We start from the raw sequence: 22,756 nt of genomic DNA, 5'->3' as shown, positions 1-22,756 counted from the left end.
CTAAGTGCGTTTTACAAATAGTGTCCCATTTGATCCCTGTGAGGTAGGTCCAATTAGGATTCCTATTTTACAGACGAGGAAACTGAGGCAAACAGACATTAAGTGATTTGCCCAGGGTCACATGGCAATAAGTGTCTGAGGCACTTGTTAATAAAAAGAGACACCAACTTAAAGGTTGGTTAAGGGAGAATCAGACTCATTAAGTTTCAGAAGTTCTAAGTTGCAGAAAGAAAAGACCTGAGAGTAGAGAATGTCAGATCTGGGAGGGGCCTTAGAACAGGGCATGTCAGAGTTGGGAGGGCCCTTAGAACAGGGGGTGTCAGGGGTGGGAGGGGCTTTAGAACAGGGAGTGTCAGGGCTGGGGGGGGGCTTAGAACAGGAAATGTCAGGGCTGGAAGGGCCCTTAGAACAGGGGATGTCAGGGGTGGGAGGGGCCTTAGAACAAGGAATGTCAGGGGTGGGAGGGGGCTTAGAACAGGGAATATGAGAGCTGGGAGAGGCCTTAGAATAGGGGATGTCAGGGCTGGAGGGGCCTCAGAACAAGGAATGTCAGAACAGAAAGCTATGACCTTCCAGGTATAACATTTGAACAGAGATCGTTCTTAGAACCTAGAATGTTGCAACTTGAAAGAACCTTAGGAATGAGAATGTCTGAAGTAGCCAGACATGAGAGCTGGGTTTGGAGTCAGAAGACCTGAGTTCAAATCCTGATCTTACTACTTATGGGCCTTTGGGCCAGTCACATCCCCTGGGATCTCACTTTCTTCATCTCTAAAGTGAGGAGGCTGGACTAGCTGGCCTTTGAGGTGGTTTCTGGCTTTAGATCTAACATCTTATAATTCTGCAACCTTGTTGTTGTCATTTCAATCGTATCTGACTCTCCATGATCCCATTTGGGGTTTTCTTGCAAAGACACTGGAGTGGTTTGCCATATTCTTCTCTAGCTCATTTTACAGATGAGGAAACTGAGGCAAATTGGGGCTAGTGACTTGCCCAGGGTCACAGGGCTAGGCAAGATTTGATTTGAACTCAGATCTTCCTGATTCTAGACCCAGGGCTCTAACCACTGCACCTCCTAATATCAGAGTTACATTTGACATTTGGTCCAATATTGCATTTTATGAAACTAGAGTCCAAAGAGAATTGAGTTGACCTAGGTCACGTAGTAAATCTCTGCAGTTTCTTATAGAAACCACTTAGAGGACCTGTTCCCTTAAAAATACTATCAGTATTCCTGAAATTCCTACTGAACAGAACAGAAGGCCCATAGATATTAAACAAAGCCTCCCCGGACAAGACTGTGACATATCTCCTTTGCATAGGCACGGTTTTGTTCTTTTGGCCTAGATCTATGACTTGGCATAGGGGCCTCCCTCTACCAAGGCAGATTGGCAACGCAATTTTTTTAATTTCCTGATGGATGAGGAAATAGAGTGACTTGGCCAGGGTGACCATGTTAGAGGCAAGACCTGAACCGAGGCCTTGGTCACCCTGAGGTCAGCTCTCTAACCCCCCAGTTAGGCTATTCCAGACGTCTACAGCCCTTGACTTCAGTAAATTCTCAATTATTCCTCCATGGAGAGCCCCTGACTGTGCATGATCCCCAAAAGGGATAAGAATCCATCCCAGCTAATACTGAATGCAAAAGGCGGGTCAAGGCTGAATATCCCTGTGACAAATGGCTGGCCTGGGAGGGAGACTCCAGTGTGGCCCTGGATCTCATCGCTGTGGGACTCTAAGCAATCCCTTCTGTTCTCTGGACCCCATCTTACCTCTCTGTAAAAGGAGAGGTTTAGAGTAGATTATGGCTAAGGTCCTTCCCGGCAGTAATATTCTACAATTATAAACCTTCATTCTGGCATCCCTCCGAGCTCACCCAGAGGCCCTTGGTTATCATCACTGCTTAACTGAGGAACGGCCCTTCCGGTCTGGCAAACAGCACATGAAACCTGCCCATCCGATCATTTCAGGCTAATTGGGCCTTGAGAAACCTACAAGCATAATTCCCCCGTTTGAAAATAAAGCGTTCCCAGCTCATTTAATTTGCTGTGATTTTGCAATCCTCCCAGGCTTTCTCCCAGACACTGTCCCCTCACTGTGCCTTGACATGCTGCCCACCCCTTCCCTATGCCTGGGAAGCTCAGTCCCAATGCTGCACAGCCTGCAGGGCAGGGGTAAGGGTTAGGGGGCCCAGGACAGTCTGGGGCACTTACCTCTGTCTTCTCAGGCAGCTCTCAGAGATGAGAAAAAAGTGGGGGGTATTCCCCCCCCTTTTTGCCTCAGTTCATTTTCACTGTGCAATTTGAAATTAATGCCTTAAATTAATTTTGTGTTCCTGTTGCTCAGGCTGATTAGCACAAATTAAATTTCATGCTAATTGGCCAAAGCAGATAGAACACAATACAGAAATCTTTGATTAATGCTGATTGGCAGGGGGAGTGGGGAAGTAGAGCAGGGAGATTTGGGCAATTTCCTTGATGCACAAGACTTACTCCATGTTTTCATTGGGCATAATCATGTTTTAATTATGGATACCTGTATTTGAAAGTGAAGTTGCCTGGAGTCAAGCCTCCCTGTGGGATCCAGGCCCTGCCAGTATGGTGCCAGCATCCTGTGGGGGAACTGTGGGATTTAGAGCTTGGAGGCCAGATCATCCAATCCTTTAATTTACAAAGAAGGTAGCCAAGGCCTAGCACAGGGGGACATGACTTACCCAAGGTCACCCATATGACTAGCGATCATCTTTATTTCTCTTCCAGTTTAAATCTTACACACATTGTCCTAAGAGCCAATCAGTGGAGTGGGGAAGACAAGGACTGTAATCTCCATTTTGTAGATGATGAAACAGAGAGTTTTATGAGGTTGTCAATGGTACGGTTACACAGCTGATCAGTGGCAGAGCCAGGCCTTTGTACCCCAAATCTAGCATTTTTTCCCATCTCACTGGTGAGACACATTGTCCTTGTAGACCATCTATGGCAACTTGCACCAACCCTTAGACCTGTAGGAAATAGGGACTGGATATGTGGTTTCATCGACAGAGTTGGGGGAGCTCCTTGGAACAATGCAGCTCTTGGTGTCTTCTCTTAGTCCTTCAGAGTGGACTAGACCACAGAGGGCTTAGGTGACTTGCCCAGGGTCACGTGGATAGTATGTGTCCGTTGCAAGACTTGAACCCAGGTCTTACTGGTTTTGAGGCATGTTCTCTTTTCACCGTCCTGTACTACCTCTTTGTGCCTGGAACCTGAGGGAAAAAAATACAGAATGGACTGAAAGCAATCAGGCTGTGGTCCCCAAAGCAATCCAATGATATTGCTCTCCATTTCCTCTGGATTTAGTTTCTCTTTCCCTACGTGGAATAAAAGGAGGGATGGTTTCGTCTTTGTCTTGGTTATACCTAACACTTTGCCTTCCCAAAATGATTGTTCTTGATGCTTATTAAATTGGATCCCAATTGTTGAATTCTGCTTTGTCAAATCACATCAAGTGAGATAATGTTTGTAAAGCACGTAACACAGTGCCTGGCACATAGCTGTCACTTAATGCTTGTTCCCTCCCCTTGCCCTTTCCTTCTCCCCTTCTCTCTTCTCTGCCTATGCGAACCTATAAACAACACTGATTGAGAGACTGGCAGGGACTTTCTCCCAGGGTCCAATATCCAGCAGAGTGGAGTAAGGAAACGCCCCTTGTCAGCCTCAGAGGGCTTTAGGTTTGGCTTGATACTAGTGAATGTACTTGTTACTGTTTGAATAAAGGTGTAGACAGCTCATGAAGTGGGCAGATGGCAGAAATCTGAGAAAGGCAGTGAATCCACATGTCAGAGTCAGGAATCAGAAAGATCTTGGCATGGTAGAGTACTGGACCAAATCATAGGATCATTGATTTAGAGCAGAAAGAAGGGCCTTAGAGGTCATTAAGTCACATACCTTCATTTAACAATCAATACAATTTAATAGGGATAAATATAAACTCTTACACTTGGGCTCAAGAAATCAACGGAACAAGTACAGGATTAAGGAAGCAAAGTTAAAGTTTTCTTTCTTTTGTTCTTTTTTCTTTCTTTCCCTCTCTCTTTCTTCCCTTTATCCTTCCTTCCTCTCCTTTACTTCCTTCTCCTTTTTTCTTCCTCTCCTCTCCTTCCTTCTTTCCTTCCTTCCTTCTTTCCTTCCTTCCTTCTTTCTTTCCTTCCTTTCTTCCTTCCTTCCCTCCTTCCTCCATTCCTTGACAAAGAGGCATATTTAAGATACAAGTTAGGAAACAATTTCTAAAAATGACAGCTTTCGAAAATATATGGAGTCCTCTTGAGGAGCGGAGAGGTTGACCACTCACTTCTCAGGGATGTTGAAGTGGGGTTGGGTGAGCTGGTCTCTGAGCTTCCTTCTGGCTCCAACAACCTGTGAATCTGTGACTGGCTCTGCTTGGCCCAGTGGGCAGTACCAGGAATGCTGGATGGAGGTTGCTAAGAGGCATATTCAGGCTTGATGTCAGGGAAGACTCCCAAACAGTGAGACCTGCTCAGAAAGAGAGGAAATGAGCTGGGGAAGGAGCAAGAAAGTGCACAGAACTGAGCCCCAGGCTCAGCACAGTTGCATCTCATTACTCCCTGTGGCCTTGAGTGCCATTCCCAACGTCGGGTCAGCAGCCTCCTGCCTTGATTGTACCTCTAAAGAGGCAGCATGGGGCTACCCTTGTTCGCATCAAGAAGGCCTGTTTACAGGCCTGGTGAACATAATTAGTGTCAGAGCCAGACTGACTCTCTTTCATCTGGGAATAGCTGGGAGGACATAGAGGTCTGGAGAATTAACCTTTACAAGGTGGAGGGAGGTGGGGCTTGTCAGGAGCTCTGATTGCTTCAAGGGTTTGTAAGCTCCACATCGAAGTGAGCCCAGACATTTGAGGCCTCCCCATGTGTAGATTCTCCTTTTTCTTCCCCTTTTCCCCCTTCCCAATTCTTCAAATGCCTACCTTTGTTTACATAAATCCCTGCCTTTTCCTTAAAAGTGCTTTTTGGTGAGGGAGGGGGACATGGGGAGCCACACTTGCCTGGCCTCAAGGGATCTCAGGGTTGCTGGAGAAGAGTCAGATTGGCTGGTCTCTCAGCTTCCTTTTCGCTCTGACAGCAGTGAATCTGTGGCTAACTCTGTTTGGCTCTAGTGGGCAGTACAGAAACTGGAGGCAGCTAAGAGGCATATTCAGGCTTGATGTCAGAGAAAACTCCCAAACAGTGAGAGCTGCTCGGAAGTAGCGGAGATGAGTTGGGGACGGGGCGAGAAAGTTCACAGAACTAACACCTTGCACAGTGAGCAGGCACGGAGGGGCAGGGTTTGGTAGGTGATGGGTCTTAGAGGTCGGGTCTTAGAGATCACTGCTGGGGATGGGTCTTAGAGGTCCTTTCTGGGATCGGGTCTTAGAAGTCATCGCTGGGGTTGGGTCTTAGAGGTCATCGCTGGGGATGGGTCTTAGAGGTCATCACTTAGAGTCACTGAGATTAGGCTGGCGACAGTCCTCTGCCCTAGTCAGAGCACATTTTGAGTACTGTGTTCAGATCTGCAAGTCACAATTTAAGGACACATAAGCTGGGGAGTGTCCAGAAGAGGTCATCCAGGGTGGCTGAATGGCCTTGCGTTCATGTCATATGAAGGAAATGGGGTATTGAGTATGGAGAAGAGAAGACTCAGGGGGACATGATGGTAAACTTCAAACCTTTGGAAGGTGGTCATGTGGAAGAGGGATAAATCTTCTTGGTCCTAGAGGGCAGAACAAAGGAATTTATAAAGAAGTAGATTTCAGGTCTGTTTAAGACAATACTTCCTGATAATTAGAGCTATCTCAAAGTAGGACGGGCTGCTTCAGGAGGTAGGAAGCTTCCCATCAGAGGAGGCCTTGAATCAAACATTAATTCTTCACAATGCAGAGATCTTGCAGAAGTTATACATTATCATGCAGGTAAAAGTTGGTCTAATACCTTTTGAAGTCCATTCTGGTTGAGATTCTGTGATTCTATAATTGAGCCCATAATGAGGCTGGAGCCCAACTGTGAGGGGCTTCAAATGCTACACAGAGGATGATGACTTTATCTTGTGGGCTGATACCCATCATGTGTTAGACCTCCCAGCAAAACCAGCCCATTTGCTGTTTGTCAAACATGAGATTCTATTACCCATGTCCATCTCTGACTGTCCCCCATCTCTGAAATGAACTTGCTCTTCGCCATCACCTTTCAGAATCGCTAGCCCCCTTCAAAGCTCAGCTTATGGCTTAGCTCCTGCATAATGTGATTTGTGATCCTCCCAATGGCAAGCCTCTCCCCTCTGTGCCAAAAGTACCATGTGTTTAATGTGTAGATATTTAGCATTTTATGTGTTTCCATGTATTTCACATGTGGTCATGTACACATATTATTTCTTCCAACAACACATAATCTCCTTGAGGACAGGCAGGGTCTTCTTTTTTGTTTTGTATTCCCAGGGGCTTCCACAGTCCTTCGAGCATAGTTGGTGCTCAATAAATGTTTGTTGATTGGATGGAGGAGAGAGAACCACTATGGTGTGGTATAGTCCAGGAGATCTTGATTCATTTCCTACCTCTGACACTTGCTATGTGAGCTGGGGCAAATCACAGTAACATAGCTGTCGCTGTACACAATGAAATGTCTCTCTTGTACACAATATATTGTTAGAGTTGGTTTCTAATCCATTCTGCTATCCACTTCCATTTTGTGGATTCGTTCATCCCATTCACATTCACTGTTAGGATGACTAATTGTGCATTTCCCTCCATCCTATTTTTTATGTTTATCCTTCTTTCTTTTTATCCTGCCCCTCCTCAAAAGTCTGTTTTGCTTCTGACCACTGCCTCCCCCAATCCCCCTTTCCCCTTATTATCTCCTTCTATTTCTCTTATCCCCTTTCCCTCCTATCTCCTTATTGGCTAAGTTATATTTCTATTTCCAACTGAGTGTGTATATGTATTCTTCCCTCTTTAGAACCAATTCCCATTAGAGTGAGGTTCAAGCGTTGCCCCCTACCTTCACCCCATTTTCTTCTCCACTATAAAAGTTCTTCCTTGTGCACCTTTTTTGTATGAGATGATTTTCCCCAATTCTACCTCTCCCTTCCTCCTTTTCCCAGTGCATCCCTCTTTCTTTCCCCTACATTTTTTTGGAGATCGTCCCAACATAATTGACACATATATATGTTCTGTGTCTATGTAAACACCTTCTAACTGCCCTAATAATGATGACATTCTCAGGAGTTACATGTATCAGCTTCCCACATAGGAATATAAAGTTTAGCTTTATTGAGAAGCTTATGATTACTCTTTCATGTTTACCTTTTTATGTTTCTCTTGAGTTTTCTTTTAGAATATAAAATGTTCTATTCCACTCTAGTCTCTTCATCAGGAATGTTTGAAAATCTACTATTTCGTTAAATATCCATTTTCCCCTGTAGGCTTCTACTCAGTTTTGCTGGGTAGGTTATTCTTGGTGGTAATCCTAGTTCCAATGCCCTTTAGAATATCATAATCCAAGCCTTCTGCTCATTTAAAGTGGAAGGTGTTAAATCTTGTGTGATCCTGACTGTGGCTCCATAATATTTAAATTGTTTCTTTCTGGCTGCTTGCAATATTTTTTCCTTGACTTGAGAGCTCAGGAATTTGGTCTAATATTCCTGTGAGTTTTCATTTTGGGATCTCTTTCAGGGGGTGATCTGTGGATTCTTTCAATGTCTATTTTACCCTCTGGATCTATGATACTAGGGCAGATTTTTCATTATCATTTCTTAAAATATGATGTCTAGGTCTTAGAACTGTGACCAGGGCCCTTGCTCCCTTGTGGATGATCACAAGCACTTCTCTCCATCCTGGAACTGTGATCCAGAAAGGTCTGTGCATGGGCAATAGAGTTGTCAGTCAGCACCAGCTGCACACTGTGCCAGCAAAGGGTTCCCGTAATCTCTTTCTGACCAGTTGTCCAAACCCCTTACCATTTTTGGGATGAGAGCTCCTGAAGCTACTGCTGCTGTCCCAGCCACCTCCAAGGCCCACCATCGTTGCTCATGCCCACCCTGGTGTTACAGACCTCTCATGTAGACCTAAGTTGTGTTAGGCTGGACAAATGTCTCCCTCTGAACTTCTGTTGGCTCTGCCACTCCAAAGTTTGACTTGAGGTGCTATTTTAAAGTGGTTTGGAGAGGAATATTGGGAGAGTTCATCTGGGTCCTGGCCCATAGTCCTTCATCGTGTAACTCTGGGCCTCAACTTACCAATGCATAAAATGGGGATGATAACAATATCTGTAGCCTTACAGGGTTATTGTGGGGATTGATGAGATAGAGTCCATACAGTTTTTTGTGACCCTTAAGGCATTTATACCTATCAGCTATTATTGTTCCTGCTTGATTATTATTATGGTCAGTTTTTTTTCCAAACAACACCCCCTCACACAGACACACACATATACACACCTATATGTGATAACCCTGCACTTCATTCTTTTTCTCTCCTGTTCCACCATCTGAGTGATGTTCGACTCTCATTTTGAGGCGTGTGTGTGCGTGTGTGTGTGTGTGTGTGTATCTATTTGGAATTCGGGGCCATTTTTGAGGCCTGTAATCACCTCTCCCTGGACTCCCCCCCAGATCACCGACCTGACCACTGAGCTCTCTGACGAGCGCTTCAAAGGAGAGGTGGCCTGCCGGGTCCTAGAGAGCGAGCGGGCCGAGCGTCTCCGGGCCTCCAGGGAGATCCAGGAGCTGAAGGTGGGTGTCTCTGCCTGCCCATCCGGGCTTAGCAGCCTCTGGGGGAGGGCAGAGGCATCGCCACAGTCACAGGATGAGCTCCCCTTTCTCTTCAATGAGCAATCAGTTAGTCAGTTCACAGGCACACGCCAGGCTGTGCCCTCATTCTAATGGGGGAGATGAGATGTCCGCAGATAGGAAGATACAGGATTTGTATAGAGCTGATGGAAAGGGAGGCCTGAGTGGTTGAGGGGACTCGGAAAGGCCTCCTGATGAAGCTGTTGTTTCAGATGAGTCTTGAAGGAAGCCAGGGAAGCTAAGGGAGCCGGCAGGCAAGGAAGGAAAATATTCCAGGTGTGGGGCAGAGTCAGCAGCGTCCTGTGAGAGGAGTAGGAAGTAGTCCAGTAGCTGAGCTATGGAGGGGAGGAATGGGCAAGAAGCCTGGGAAGAGAGAGAGAAGAGCCAGGCTAGCAAGCAAAGAAGACCCTCAAACGACAGACAGCCGAGTTTCTTTTTGGTCTTTGTGGATGACTTGGGTGGGAGAGGCCCAGGGTGTCTGCGAACTGTGTCCAGTTTGGTTTTCTGTCTTGATACCTTTTTCCCCTTTCAGAGTAAATACGAACAAACACAGAAGAGTTTGGGGTCAGTGGAGAAGCAGCTGGAGGAAGCCCAGCATAAAATTGAATTGTGCGAAGTGGGGAAGTCTCATTCTGGAGAAGGTAAGTAGGAGACTGGCCCAGAGAGAGGGATATGGAAAGCAGGAGCCACTCCCAAGGCCCTCTGCTGTGTCGGCTCCTTTCTCTTCAATCTTGGCCCTGGATTAAGGAGTCTTGGACCCCCATGCATCTTGTACTCTGACTAACATCAGAACCATAGCCTGTCATTGCCAGGGCTGGATGCTCTTTGCTGCTGGAGTCCTATCTTCCTCTGGTTGTCCAGGCTCCCGGCTGATGGGTGGGCAGAGCGACATCTCTGTTGACTTGTCATGGCTGCTCCCCATCTTCAGGTCAGGGAGAGGGAAGAAAGGGGTCAGCTCCTGTCAGACTGGTGGTCTCCCTTCAGGGCCCTCAAGGGAATCACATTCTAGTTATGTCAGATGCATTAGCAGGAGTGAAGGATTGAGAGGGGCTGCCGCAGGGTAGGGTGATGATGACTTAAGAAGCCTGGTTTTCCTGTTTTTTTTCTGTTTGAGCTTTAATCTGTGGTCACCCCACAGAAGCTTTCTGCAGCACCTCATTTAGAGGCCTCTGGGATCCACCTGGCCCTGAAGTACAAATAGCATCAAGCATCCCAGGATAGGAAGTAGACACTGAGTTTGACCAAGTGGCTTAGGCACAGAATATGCCTCCTTATCACCTTGGCAGGGGATGAAAGCGAGGAAGGGGAACCAACACCCTGGATGATGGTCATGCTTCCAAAAGACTTTGTATGACCATGGCATTGGGGTGAATTTAGTAAGATGGGATTTAAGATGTGTTCAATTGGGTCCATAGGATTATACCCAGAGCTGGAAGGGCCCTTAGGGGTTATCAGGTCCAACCCCCTTACATTACCGATGAAGAAACTGAGTCTCCAAGAAGCTAATTCACTTGTTCAGGGTAAACAGAACTGGTAATTGTTCAAGGGAGGATTTGAACTCAAGTCTCCCTGATGCCAAGTCTAGCACACTATATGACCTAGTCACATTTTGGGTTCAAAACCCCAAGAATATAGGGCTTATATCACCCATTTTAGAAAGAGGAAACTAGGTCCAGAGAAGGGAAGTCACTTGTCAAAGGTCACATGGTTAGTAAAAGAAGGAGGATTTGAATCCAAGTCCCATGGCTATAACCCCAACACTATATCTACCAGGCTAAATTGCCTCCCATCATATGGTATAAGCTATAAATATCTGCACAAGTAAGTATGGCAGTATGAAATATGTGCCCAACCAATGGAGTTCTGAGGGGCCATTGGAATGGCCAAAATGGTGGCTCTCCCAGTGGGCTAGGGTAATCAGAGCAAGCTTCATGGAGGATGGGGGACTTCAGCTAGGTGTTGAAGGATGGGCAGGCAGGATATTGATAGGCAGAGAAAGAGGAATCCGTGTGAAACATGTCCCTTTCTCCTGAGAAGGGGTTGTACCCCATACCCTACCTCTGGGGCTGGGGAAATAGAGCTGGAGGGATCTTGGGCAGTGTCTTCAGGGGAGTAACTTGCCATGGTCACAGAGACAGAATCCCAGAATGCCCCAAGTTGGAAGGCACCTCTGTGGCCACAGAGTCCAACCCATATCTAGATAACCATTCTAGAACATATCTGATCAGTGGTCATCCAGCCCCTACTTGAAGACCTCCAGTGGGGGTGAACCCAACCCCTTCTATCATTGGTAGGAATGTTTTCCCATCACCAAACCTAAATTCTTTACAATTTTCTCATTTGTAAAATGGATTTGATGGCCTCGGAGGTCCCTTCTAGTTCTAAATCTGAATTAAAAAACCTACAAAGTCAAATCCAGTCCTTTCTTCACTGTTCCTCACTCCCCTTCTTCTGGGTTCCATGTCCTCTGGCTCCCCTGTGCCTTGTCTGAGTGCGTGCCTTTTCTTTTCCACAGCTGATGACTGGCAGACACGTTTTGACTGCGCACAGACAGAAATAGAGTTTCTCCGAAAGCGCCTCCTGATGTGTGAGGAGAGACTAGAATCTGAACTGAAGGCCAGAAAGGAACTAGAAGAAAAGGTGAGAGGAGGGTGGGAGCTGCCTGACTAGCTCTGTTCTTTTGGTGCCACTGAGAGCTGATGGGAGGACCCTACATAGACCCCGCTGCTTGTAAAGGGAATGTCAGGGCTGAGAGGAGCCTTAGAACAGGGAATGTCAGAGCTGGGAGGGGCCTCAGAACAGGGGATGTCAGAGCTAGGAGGTGCCTTAGAACAGGGAAGGTCAGGGCTGGGAGGGGCCTTTGAACAGGGAATGTCAGAGCTGGGAGGGGTGTTGGAGGTCTAGCTAGGGAGGGGTTGAAAAGAGACCATCAGCAGCATCTTAACGGTTTCCCAATTCCATTTTGGTTATAAAACCTTTCATTGGAAGATGAAGAAAATGTTTTCTCCAAACCTATCATTCCTGGACCTAATCTCTGACCAGATTCTGGTGCTTTTCTTTTTCTGGGAAGGGAGCCTGGTTTGTGGAAAGGGCCCCAGCTTGGGAGGGAGGAGAGCAAGGCTGTATTCCTCTCTCTGTTCTTGCTTCTCTGCATATATAAGGCACTGAGCCCCAGTTTTCCTCAACTATAAAAGGAGAGTCCTGGACTCCCGTGTCCTGTTTAGACATTTGCTGATTTGGGGATACAAGGTATGAACAGCCCAAAATGGGAGCAATCAGTGGACTGGCCTGGTTGGAGAGGCTTCAAGAATGTGAGAGGTGGGGATTTCCTTAGCCAAGAGGCCCTGGCTCAGTATGGCCACACTATTAATGACATGTGATGGGCTGAGGCCAAAGAGCTGAGCAGTCTCTTACCTCCAAGATGAGAGTGTGGAGCCATGATCACCTCCCAGGCAGATGTTAAATAGTCCTTCCCAAGAAACTTACACTAGATAAAGAGACCGGAGTTGGTGCAGGGGGCAGGGGAGGGAGCAGTCCAGCCCTTTAATAGCTGATTATCAAGTTAGGTCAGTTCCCCCAAAGAGAGGGGGGGAATCTTCATGTTACATTAAAAAACAATAAAATGGCAACCTCTCCTGAGCAGCAGAATACAGGAAGGCAAATCATTTGCTTTCAAATGCTGAATTTAGAATTACAGGCTTCATTAACCCAATGTTTTTGCTTATTTAATACAGTTCCTTAATGAGCTGGCTTCTTCAGAGTGGCTTTGCTGAGTTCCCTCCATCCAGACTAGAACATTTGAGGGGAAGTCTCATGCCTGAAGAGGGAGGAGGCCTTTGCTAAGTTTGTTTTCAAGGTTCCTATTGAACTTGGCCCAGCCTCAGCTCCCCTGCTCAGGAAGCTCTGAGGGCTCCCTATTGCCATTAGGATAAAGTTCAAGCTTCTGTTTTTGTCGGGGTTGTTGTTCAGTCATTTCAGTCATGTCTGACTCTAGGTGACTGCATTTGGAGTTTTCTTGGCAAAGATACTGAAGTGGTTTGCCATTTCCTTCTCTAGCTCATTTTACAGATGAGGAAACTGAGGCAGACAGGGTGAAGTGATTTGTAATGTGTGGTGTGAGCCTTAAAAGGCTCTCCACATGCTGGTTGTCACTATCAACCCTCGAGATTCTCTGATCCAAAGTGGAATGATGGGTTCACAAAGGTGCCTTGAGAAGTGTTAACAGGTATGGAGATTATGAAGCTGAGGGGCCGCTGAAAATGCCATGTTCTTCTTCTCGCAGCTTGGGGAAGCTCGGAACGCCTACGAGGAGGTCAAGAGGAGCTCTCATCAGCTGAAGAGGAAGTGCCGCAATCTGACCTGTGACCTTGAGGATACCCGAGTACTGCTGGAGAACCAACAGAGCAGAAATCATGAACTGGAGAAGAAGCAAAAAAAGTAAGCTGGGCCATCGACTGCCCCAAGATAAGTGTGGTGATGTGGAAAGAGGAGCAGGAGGACCTGGGTTCAAATCCCACCTCCAACCTGTAATCGCCCTGAGGCTCTGGGCAAGTCACTTAATGTCCCTGGGCCTCAATCTCTGCCTCTGCACACACAGGTTGTCGTGAGGCATTTACACACACATTTTATGTATATACAAATACACACGTAAGTATTTATATACACATGTATACACAAACACAGACATATATATTTATACACACATACAGATACATACATTTTATCTATATAAACACATACATGTATATATTTATGTACACATATGTATCATATACAAACATATTTATGCACATATCTATAGAAATACATATATACACAAACATAAACATATATTCATAGACACATATGTACGCATACATGCATTATATCTATCTAAACACATACACACACATATAAAAATACATATAAATACATACATAGATACAATATATGCACATCTATTATATATACACAAACATAAATATACACATATTTATAAACACATATATACATATACATGTATTATATCTATATAAATATATACCCAATCTATATACGCACATAGACATATAAATATTATATATAAATGTATATATAGTTATACACATATATTATGTATATACACACATATCTATATAAATACATACACATTTATATATACAATACATACATATATCTCATATATGTGCAAATATATAAATATATATTAAAACACATATACACATGTACACAATCTATACACATATATGTACATACATATACAGACATATATTTATACACACATATAATGTATATACAAACACACACATATATATTTATATACACATACACCCACATATATGTATATACATTTAATAATGAATCTAAAGGCCAGAGCTTTTTGGCTGACTTAGCGCAGCATCATTTTTATGACACGGTGGTCAAGAAGATGAACGTCATTTTCAGCTCTGTGACAAGGGGCAGTGTCTGGGGCTAGGAAGGTTGTTGTTCCACTGAGCTTTGATTCGGTCAGACCAGAACTGGAAGATCGTGTTCAGTTCTGGGCAGAATGGTTTTGGGAGGATGTTGATGAACTGGTTGACGAGAGTTTCTGGGGAGGGTGACCAGGGTGATGAAGAGCCTCTGGGTCCACCATATTGAGCTCCAGTTGAAGGAAGTGGGGATGTTTAGTCTGGAGAAGAGAAGACTTAAGACTGGAGAGAGGCAGTATCATGAGTGAATGAATGAATGAATGAATCTGTGCATGAGCGAATGAATGAACAAAAAAGCATGTCTTAAGTTCTTACTATGTGCAAAGAACCAAGCTCAATGTTGAGGCTACAAACAGAAGGGCCCAGGTGACCGCTGCTTCAAGGTTCACACACAGGAGGTTTCAGCTGTAAGTCATATGGAGAGGCCTGTGGTCCTTGGGGTGCAGCAGGGAAGCAGGTGGTAACACAACTTTGCTGGTGTCACTGTCATTAACGAGGCCATCTGGCAGTGCTGGGGACATTGGTGGGGCAACCTTTTGTGACTGGGTCTCTGGTTGCTGTGGCTGCTAATAAGGTGGAAGCCCTGGGGTCTACCGGGGCAGCTGTCAGGTGACATCTCCACCAGGGTTGCTCCCCTGGACGATGGGGCCGTGCTGGAAGAAGGGCTCTTGGTCTGAGGCATGGTCCTACTCCCAGGGCTCTTGGACTTCCTTGACCTGAATTCCTACTGGGAGGAAACGACATCCTTCGGGTGGTCAATATTAAGCACCTACTGTGTGCCGGGCTAGGTGCTGGGGAAACAGATAAAAGTGACACAGCCCTTGCCCTCAAGAAGCTCACATTCTGTTAAGGGGGGGAGGGGATATGTACATATAACTACAAGAGAGATTGGAGAGATGATGTCTCCTGTGGGTCAGGTACTGGGGACACTAGAGACAAAAGGGAAACCAACAGTCCCTGTTCTTGAAAAATTTACATTCAATCGATCTATCAACGAGCAATTATTAAAAACTGATTATGTGCCAGCCTCTGTCCTAAGGTCTGGGGTTGTCGTTATTGTTCAGTCATTTCTGACTTTTTTTTGGAGGGGAGAAGGCAGGGCAATTGGGGTTAAGTGACTTGCCCGAGGTCACACAGCTAGTAAGTGTGTCAAGTGTCTGAGGCCAGATTTGAACTCAGGACCTCCTGACTCCAGGGCCAGTGCTCTACTCACTGTGCCACCTAGCTGCCCCATTTCTGACTCTTTGTGATGCCATTTGGGGTTTTCTTGGCAGAGACACTGGAGTGGTTTCCCATTTCCTTCTCCAGCTCATTTTTCAGATAAGGAAACTGAGGCAAACAGTTAAGTGACTTGCCCAGGGTCATACAGCTAGTGTCTGAGGTTGGATTTGAGCTCGGGTCTTCCTGGCTCCATGCCTGGCACTCTATCCATTGTGCCACCTAGCTGCCCCAAGTGCTGGGGACACAGAGAAAAATGAAAATAAGGGGCAGGGATTGAAAGCCCTGGGTAGAGCTTTAAATGTCAAACCAAGGAGTTTGTATTTTATTAAAAAGCAAGAGAATAAGTTTGCTAGGAGGCAGAGAATGAGCTTCCATTATACAGGGAGGAAAAAGCACCAATCGGTCTGTCAATTGACAAGCACTTTCAACGTTCCTATTATGTGTCAGGCACTGGGGATTCAAAGACCTGCCCTCCAGGAGCTTATGTTCTCCTTGGGGATGGAGAGGCAGACCATGAGCACGCTAAGGGGGTCGCCTTGGGCAGAAGTCCTGGGTTCAGGTTCCGTTTCTGCTCTCTGCTGGGTTAGTCACGTGGCCACTCTCTGCTTTAGGCAGCTCTGTCAGGCTCTCTTTGGCAGAGTAGTTGAGGCTCCTCAGGGGCGATGGTCTGGTCCGAAGCCAAAAGCTGAGCAGTAATCTGACAGAAGGGTGGGGGTAGAGAGGCTGAGCCCTGCGGGCATCATCAAAGACTGTAAGGGCTGAGATTCTAAGGATGCTGAGAGGCAGAGGGGAGGATGTCAGAGAGCCTGAGGAAGAGCACGGGGCGGGGGCTGGAGGGGGAGAGAAGCTGGGGGTGCAAACCTCTGGGAGCTGGGTCTAGAGGTGGGGAGACAGTTCTGGGAATCAGCTTCAAGCTGGCTTCTGGGATCATGGTTTAAGAGCCGGCAGAGCCTTTGGAGGTCAGCGTAGTCCAGCACCAACACTAGAGCCCAGAGAGAGAAAAATCCACCTGTTTCCAGTTAGTTACTCAGACAGTAAAGAGCAGAGCCAGAATTAACCCCAGGGCTCTAACTCTGAGCCCAGTGCTTGCTGCTGCCTAAGGGAATGGCTCTCATGAACCTCAGTGTGAAGATACTTGGAGCCAGTGTCCAGATGGAGGAAGCAATTTCTGGAACTAATGGAGAGGTAGCAGGGCATTCTGGGAGTCAGAGGACTTGGATTCAAATCCCCATTCTGCCACTTACTATATGACTCTGGCCACATTATTGATCCTCCCTGGTTCTCCATTTCTTCATCTGTAAAACGAAGAGGTTGGACCAGATGGCTGCTGGGGACCCTCTCAGGTCTGTGTCTATGACCCTATGCTCCTGCCCTTACTTGGGCAAGTCAACTCAACTCTCTGAGCCTCAGTTTGTCCACTTGTAAAACCTAAGGGGTTGGACCAGATAGCCTCTGAGGTCTCTCCTACCTCTAGATTTATGAAAGCCAGGATTTCCCCCAGATGGGGGAAAACAATGACCTCCTCCCCAAAGGAAGTTGCTTTGGTATCTATGACTCTTACATTGGGAATCCAGCATCCATATGTGTAGATGGCAGCTGGATCTGAGGCAGGGAACCTCCATCCTCTTCCTCTTTTCCTGCTCTGACTTTTGGGATAGATGGGCCTGAGTCAGTTATCTGGAGCTGTTGGGATTGGCGGGGGGGGGGGGGGAGGGGGGTCTTTTTGCTCAAATGATCAATTCTGTGGCGAGAACTACAAGGTGGAAGGAGTGAGGTGGGGCTGCTTACTGACTTAGAGAAGGAAGAGATTGCCAAGGCGTCCCTTTGTGCTGTCAGACTTGTGCATGCCTGTGTGTTTACTGTAAGTGACTGTTTACTAAGAAGCAACAAATAGAATTTGTAACTCCACTGAGGTGTGCCGACATCGAACCTGAGCACCATTCAGCTCTCAGCTCCCCCTCTCCACCCAGGAGTTTCCCTTTCTCCCCCGCTCTGTTTTCTCTTCAAGAGGCTGAGGAACCTCTGGGAAGTCTTCACATTAAATTATCCGTCAACTGAGGAGCATTTAAGAGTCTATTATGTGCCGGGCTCTGTGCTAGCCAATAGGGGATTCAAAGATAAAAATGAAAATTCCTTTGCCCTCCAGGAGCTTACCATTTAGCAGAGGAGGCAGCATGTCAAAACATGGTGAAATGGTGCAAACAGATTCAGAAGTATTTAGCAGACATCCCTCTCCCCTTTCCAGCCTCTTCTGCCATTCCTAATGGCTCCCTACACTCCAGAACAAAGTTTCCTGGCCTTTCTCTGATCCCCAAATCATGGCATCTTAGAGTTACAAGGGACTCCTCTTTACCTGAACAGAAATCTGCTTCACAACATACCCAGCAATTGGCCATCCATACAGCATTTCAACTTTGTGTGTGGGAGGGGGTCACTTGGATATTGCAGGGCCTTACCACACAAGACTGGCTTGCTCATGGTGGAAGATCAGACAGTGAGCCTCCAGGTGGCCCTCAAGATACCTTGTATAGATAGATGGCCCATCTACTGGACCTCCCCAGCCTGGGCCACCATCCATGGCCCATGTGTGGGGTACAAAATGAGACCTCCAGGACATTCTGGTCCAGCTCCTTGCCCTCCTTGGCTCTAAAGCTCCTTAAACACTGGCCCAGAATGGGCCCCAGGCATCCATCTCCCGTTGCTATAGTGACAAAGTGGGTCATAAAGGTCAGACCCGAGAGCTGATAGAACCCGTTGGCCTGAGTCTTGGGGGAACAACCTTCCTGGGAAATGACTCCAGTGGGACTTCTCGCGGCCCAATCGACTGACTCTGTTCCTAATTCCGGGCAGGGAGTCAGGCTTCCGGGGAAGTAAATAAATTTGTGTTCCCAATTGCCTGGTCTAGCCTTTCATGGTTAATCAATGAGTCATGGAGGGCAGTGCCTGGGGAGGCCATTCACATGCTTCCAGAGGAGGCATGGATGGTCCCTGACTAGGACACTGGTAACCTGGAGCTCGTCCAGAAGCTGACCAGGATGGTGAGAGGGCTGGAGACCATGGACCCATCCAAGGAGTGGCCGATTATTAGCCTGGAGAAGAGAAGATTTAGGGGAAGGGAGGCATAATAGTTATGCCCGAGGATTTGAAAGGCAGACCAGTAGAAAGGGCTTAGCCTTGTTCTGCTTGGCACCAGGGCTGCCTCTAGGGGTAGTCCTTCCTTCTTACTGGGAGGGGCCATCAGTTAGAGGCCGGACACCACTTACAGAGCATGTGATGGATAGAAGGGATTCTCATACAGGTACAAGTTGTCTATCAATCAACGAGCATTTATTGAACACTTACTGTATGCCAAGTTGGACAAAATCACCTGCGAGCTCCGTTCCAAAGCGGAGATTCTGAGATGTAAATGGTATTGAAAATACTGTCATTCCCTGCCTTCATGGAAGGCTGGCACCAGGGATGTGGTATGGCCAGAGGCCAAGGAGGGAGCTTTTAGAAGAACTTAGATATTGACCCAGAAGGGGCCTTAGAAGGGATCTTTTCCACACCCACCCCTGCCCCAAAACTATGTTGCCTCGTGGTTGCAATAAGATACCAGCAATGGAATTCAGCTCGGGTCTGGTGTTGGAAGTCTGAGTTCGAAATCCAACTCAGCCTTAGTTTATTCACCTATAAAGTGGAGATCCCTTGAGGTCCTCTTTAGCATGAAATCTATAATAATAATAGTAACTATAATAAAATAATAGCTAGCATTTATGTAGATGGCGCTTTGAAGTTTGCAGAACAATTTACATAGGTTACCCCAAATTTGTAGTCCTCTGATGCTATTAAAGTCACCAGGATACCTGGAAGTGTTGAATTATTTGTTTTCTCCAAGTGAACCCGCAGACACATCCAAGGGAATCAGACCCTCCTCTTCTTCTAGGGCTCTAGGCCTGGGGCAGCTGTGGCAGGCATGGTGGGCTCAACCCGGACAGTTTAGCTGTGACTGGTTTAGTGATGAGATTGCATTGAAAGGCAGCCCATTCGCAGCTTGAGAGGTCCTCTGCTTTCTGGAGGAATGAGGACTGATGTGCAACAAGACCTTGAATCTACTACCCATGGCCTCAGCAAACGTTCTTCCTTCCATCTGGGGCAAGAGCCATCTAGCTGAGGTATTCTGAGTCCCCTCTGGGGGGTGAGGAGGAGGGTTGTAGCTAGTGTTAGGTGTCATTTACTAAGGAGGGAACATGGTGGCAGTGGTAGAGAGAGCATTGGAACTGGAGTCTGAGAGGCTGGGTTCAAATCCCATCTCAGCTATGTAAGGTATGATTGAGTTTTTGTTTCCACAGAGATTATATGAAACTATGATTTGAAGCCATATCAGTGGCTGACTGTAGGAAATAAAGGGCTTTTAGAGGCAGTGGAGGAATTTGGCCACCTGAAAAGTAACATATCTAAAAGGGAGACTCCTTTCTTTGTTCTAAGAAGGCCTCTTCCTGTATCTCAAAGGAAATGCCATGGGATAAAACCCATTAAACCTGACTGGCCCTTAGATAATGAGACCTTTATTATTGATATCGGGGCCCATTTTCAGACTCATGCTTTTAGGGGTAGAGTCGGGAGTTAGGCTACGGTTAGGATTCTCTTTAGCTATTGAGAAGGATCGTTTCTCAAGCTACCAGAGGCAGACAAAAGGGGAGGAGACTAGAAACATTTTTGGCCTTTCCTTTATTTAAGCATAAGGGAAAATGAAGATGAGAAGGGAGGCGGGAGCTGAAATGTGGAAATGAGAAAATGTAATCAAGTGGTGGGGTTTGGTGAAAACTGATCAATGAGGATCAGGGTGCGAAATTCGAATCTGGATGAATTATAAAAGAGCTTTTGTACCTAGCTTAAGGGGGCTTGTGCTGGACTAAGAGGCCAAGTCACCCTGTCAAATAATGACGTGAAATAAATATCTTTTTTTCTAAATTCACTCATGGCCAGGTAAAATTCTTGGTATTTGTAACAGACAAACTGCCTGTACTAGTTTGAGAAAATAGCATGTGACCCTGGGCAAGTCACTTAACCCCGATTGTCTCCCCAAAACAAAAACAAAAACAAACAAAAAATAAATTTGAGAAAATAAGTGAGCCTTTCTGGACCTGTTTAAATGGAGAGGCTGGGCAACATGACCTCAAGCTCTAGATTCTATGATTCTTCTGGACTTTAGAAATGCCCTTTCTTGAAATTATGGCTATGTATTTTTACATGAATTCATATGTATGTATATATTATATGTATGTATTATAGCTATGCATTTTTACACACACACACACACACACACACACACACACACACACATATTTGGTGCTCCCTGCCTATACCACCCGTCTGCTTACTCATTGCCATATTCTCCCTCCATCTATCCTTCCCCTCCTCCCCTCCTCCCTTCCCTTTCTCTCCTCCTGTCTTTCCTTCTACTTCGGTTGGAATGAAGCGGTAACACCCCTTCTTTCCCCGGCAGGTTTGATATGCAGTTAACCCAGGCTATTGGCGAATCGTTGTTTGAAAGGGGCCTCCGGGAGAAACTGTCCCAGGAAAATGCGAACATCCGATGGGATCTTGGCAAACTTCAGAGCAAGTTAGAGGTAAGTGGAGAGGAAGGGCTGCAGGCCCTGGGGGCCTCAAGATTTTTCTGATCCAAGTAGAAAAAGCTAGACATGAATTGTATGCTTGCAGGAAGGGGAGCTGAATAGTTTGGGAAGGAGAGGAACATTTACTTTGCTCTGAAGCAGCCCAGCCGGTTGGGTAAAGATTTTGGCAAGCAGCCAGTGGGATCTTTATTTCCCAGCCCCAGAGAGGAAGTATAGCTTAATGGTGAGTCCTCTATGTGAGGAAGCAGGAAGGAGACTGATTTATTTTGCTCTGATTCCCTTTCCTCACACTTATTAAGCTATGCTTCCTGGAATAAATCCTTTGGTCTCATTTGTGAAAATAGGAGTTCAATTCAATGTACATTTTTAAGGGCTTAATACACACGACAGGCAATATGGTGTGCAATGTGTGTTGGCCTTGGGATGAGGAAGGATCCAGGTCCAAGTCCTGCCTCTGACCCATACTATGTGACCCTAGGAAAGTGACCTAGCTTCTCACTGTACCAGGTTACAAAGAGCTTCTGATTTGTGCTAGTGGAGGGAGTTTCCATACTGGGAATCTGCAGGAAGTCAGTGGAAAGTGAGGTTCATAGGATCACTGATCAGAGCTGAAAGTGACTTTAGAGGCCAGTGAATTCAGCCTTCTCTTTTTATAGATGAAGAAACTAGAGCCAATCAATCATTCAGCCAATTTGCATGTATTAATAAGTGCCTACTGTGTGCCTGGTACTGTGGATATACAAAGACAGAGATGGAACAGCCCCATCCTCAAGAAGCCTGTATTCTCATGGGCTCCGGGGAGGTTATAGGACTTGGGGAATGAAGGTCACAGGGGCTGCCTGTGCAGCAAGCAGCAGGAGGGTCTGCCTTGGAGGGACACCTCAGAACATGAGTGACCCAGTGACACCATGGATGGGGATCCTTCTTCTGGGGGGCAGGGAAGGAATGCAGACCTCTGACAACCATGAGAGTTTTACCCATGTCTTTCCATGGACAAGCAAAACAATAGTTCTCATCCTCAAGAAGTTTACATTCTATTTAGAGAGGAAGCAACATATCCACAGACAAATCAATCCGTAGAAAATACAAAATAAATACAGGAACTGGGCAGGGGGCTGCATTAATAACCAAAAGGTTCGGGAGGCTGAGTCTGTGAGGACGTGAGAGTTCCAAGAGGCAGAGATGAGAATGGCGACCATAGTGAGGCACGGTGGACAACAAAGGCACAGAGATGGGAAAATGGAATCTGCAGGGAGCGTACAGCAGGAGAGGCAAGGTCCCATACAGGGCACATCAAGAAGCCGAGGAGAAAAGACTGAGGGACATGGTGCAGCCTCTGTACTCCTCCTCTTGACACCCTTCAATGGCTCCCCATTACTTCTAGAATACATACAAATTCCTTAGCATGGCATTCAAGGCCCTTCACCTTCAAGGCTCTTATTCACTGTCCAGATTTAGTTTGCACCGTGCCCTTTTATGTAGTCTATGTTGATGATGTAGAAAAGGTGCAATTGGCAGCTTTCAGCAGACTCGCCCTCACTGGCATTGGACATGAGGCTGCCATTGCATTTGGTTGATGCTGTGGACACATTTTGGAAAAGGGAAAGGGAGAATGAATGGGTGCCATTCCTCATGTGTTCAGGTTTGCTCT

General features: G+C 46.4%; 1 protein-coding gene across 1 annotated transcript in view; it reads left to right on the top strand.

Moving 5' to 3' along the window:
• MYO18B (myosin XVIIIB) overlaps nt 1-22,756 on the top strand; it is a 361,792-nt gene that overhangs the window by 177,480 nt on the left and 161,556 nt on the right. Inside the window, exons 26-30 of the mRNA XM_036737706.1 lie at nt 8,640-8,759; nt 9,349-9,457; nt 11,332-11,456; nt 13,099-13,253; nt 20,976-21,099. Of these exons, the coding sequence (XP_036593601.1) occupies nt 8,640-8,759; nt 9,349-9,457; nt 11,332-11,456; nt 13,099-13,253; nt 20,976-21,099 (633 nt within the window). The remainder of the gene's footprint in view (nt 1-8,639; nt 8,760-9,348; nt 9,458-11,331; nt 11,457-13,098; nt 13,254-20,975; nt 21,100-22,756) is intronic.

The sequence above is a fragment of the Trichosurus vulpecula genome, chromosome 1, assembly GCF_011100635.1.
Source record: "Trichosurus vulpecula isolate mTriVul1 chromosome 1, mTriVul1.pri, whole genome shotgun sequence".
NCBI lineage: Eukaryota > Metazoa > Chordata > Mammalia > Diprotodontia > Phalangeridae > Trichosurus > Trichosurus vulpecula.
The sequence above is the reverse complement of the archived record's forward strand: the minus strand, read 5'-3'. Positions and strand labels throughout refer to the sequence as shown.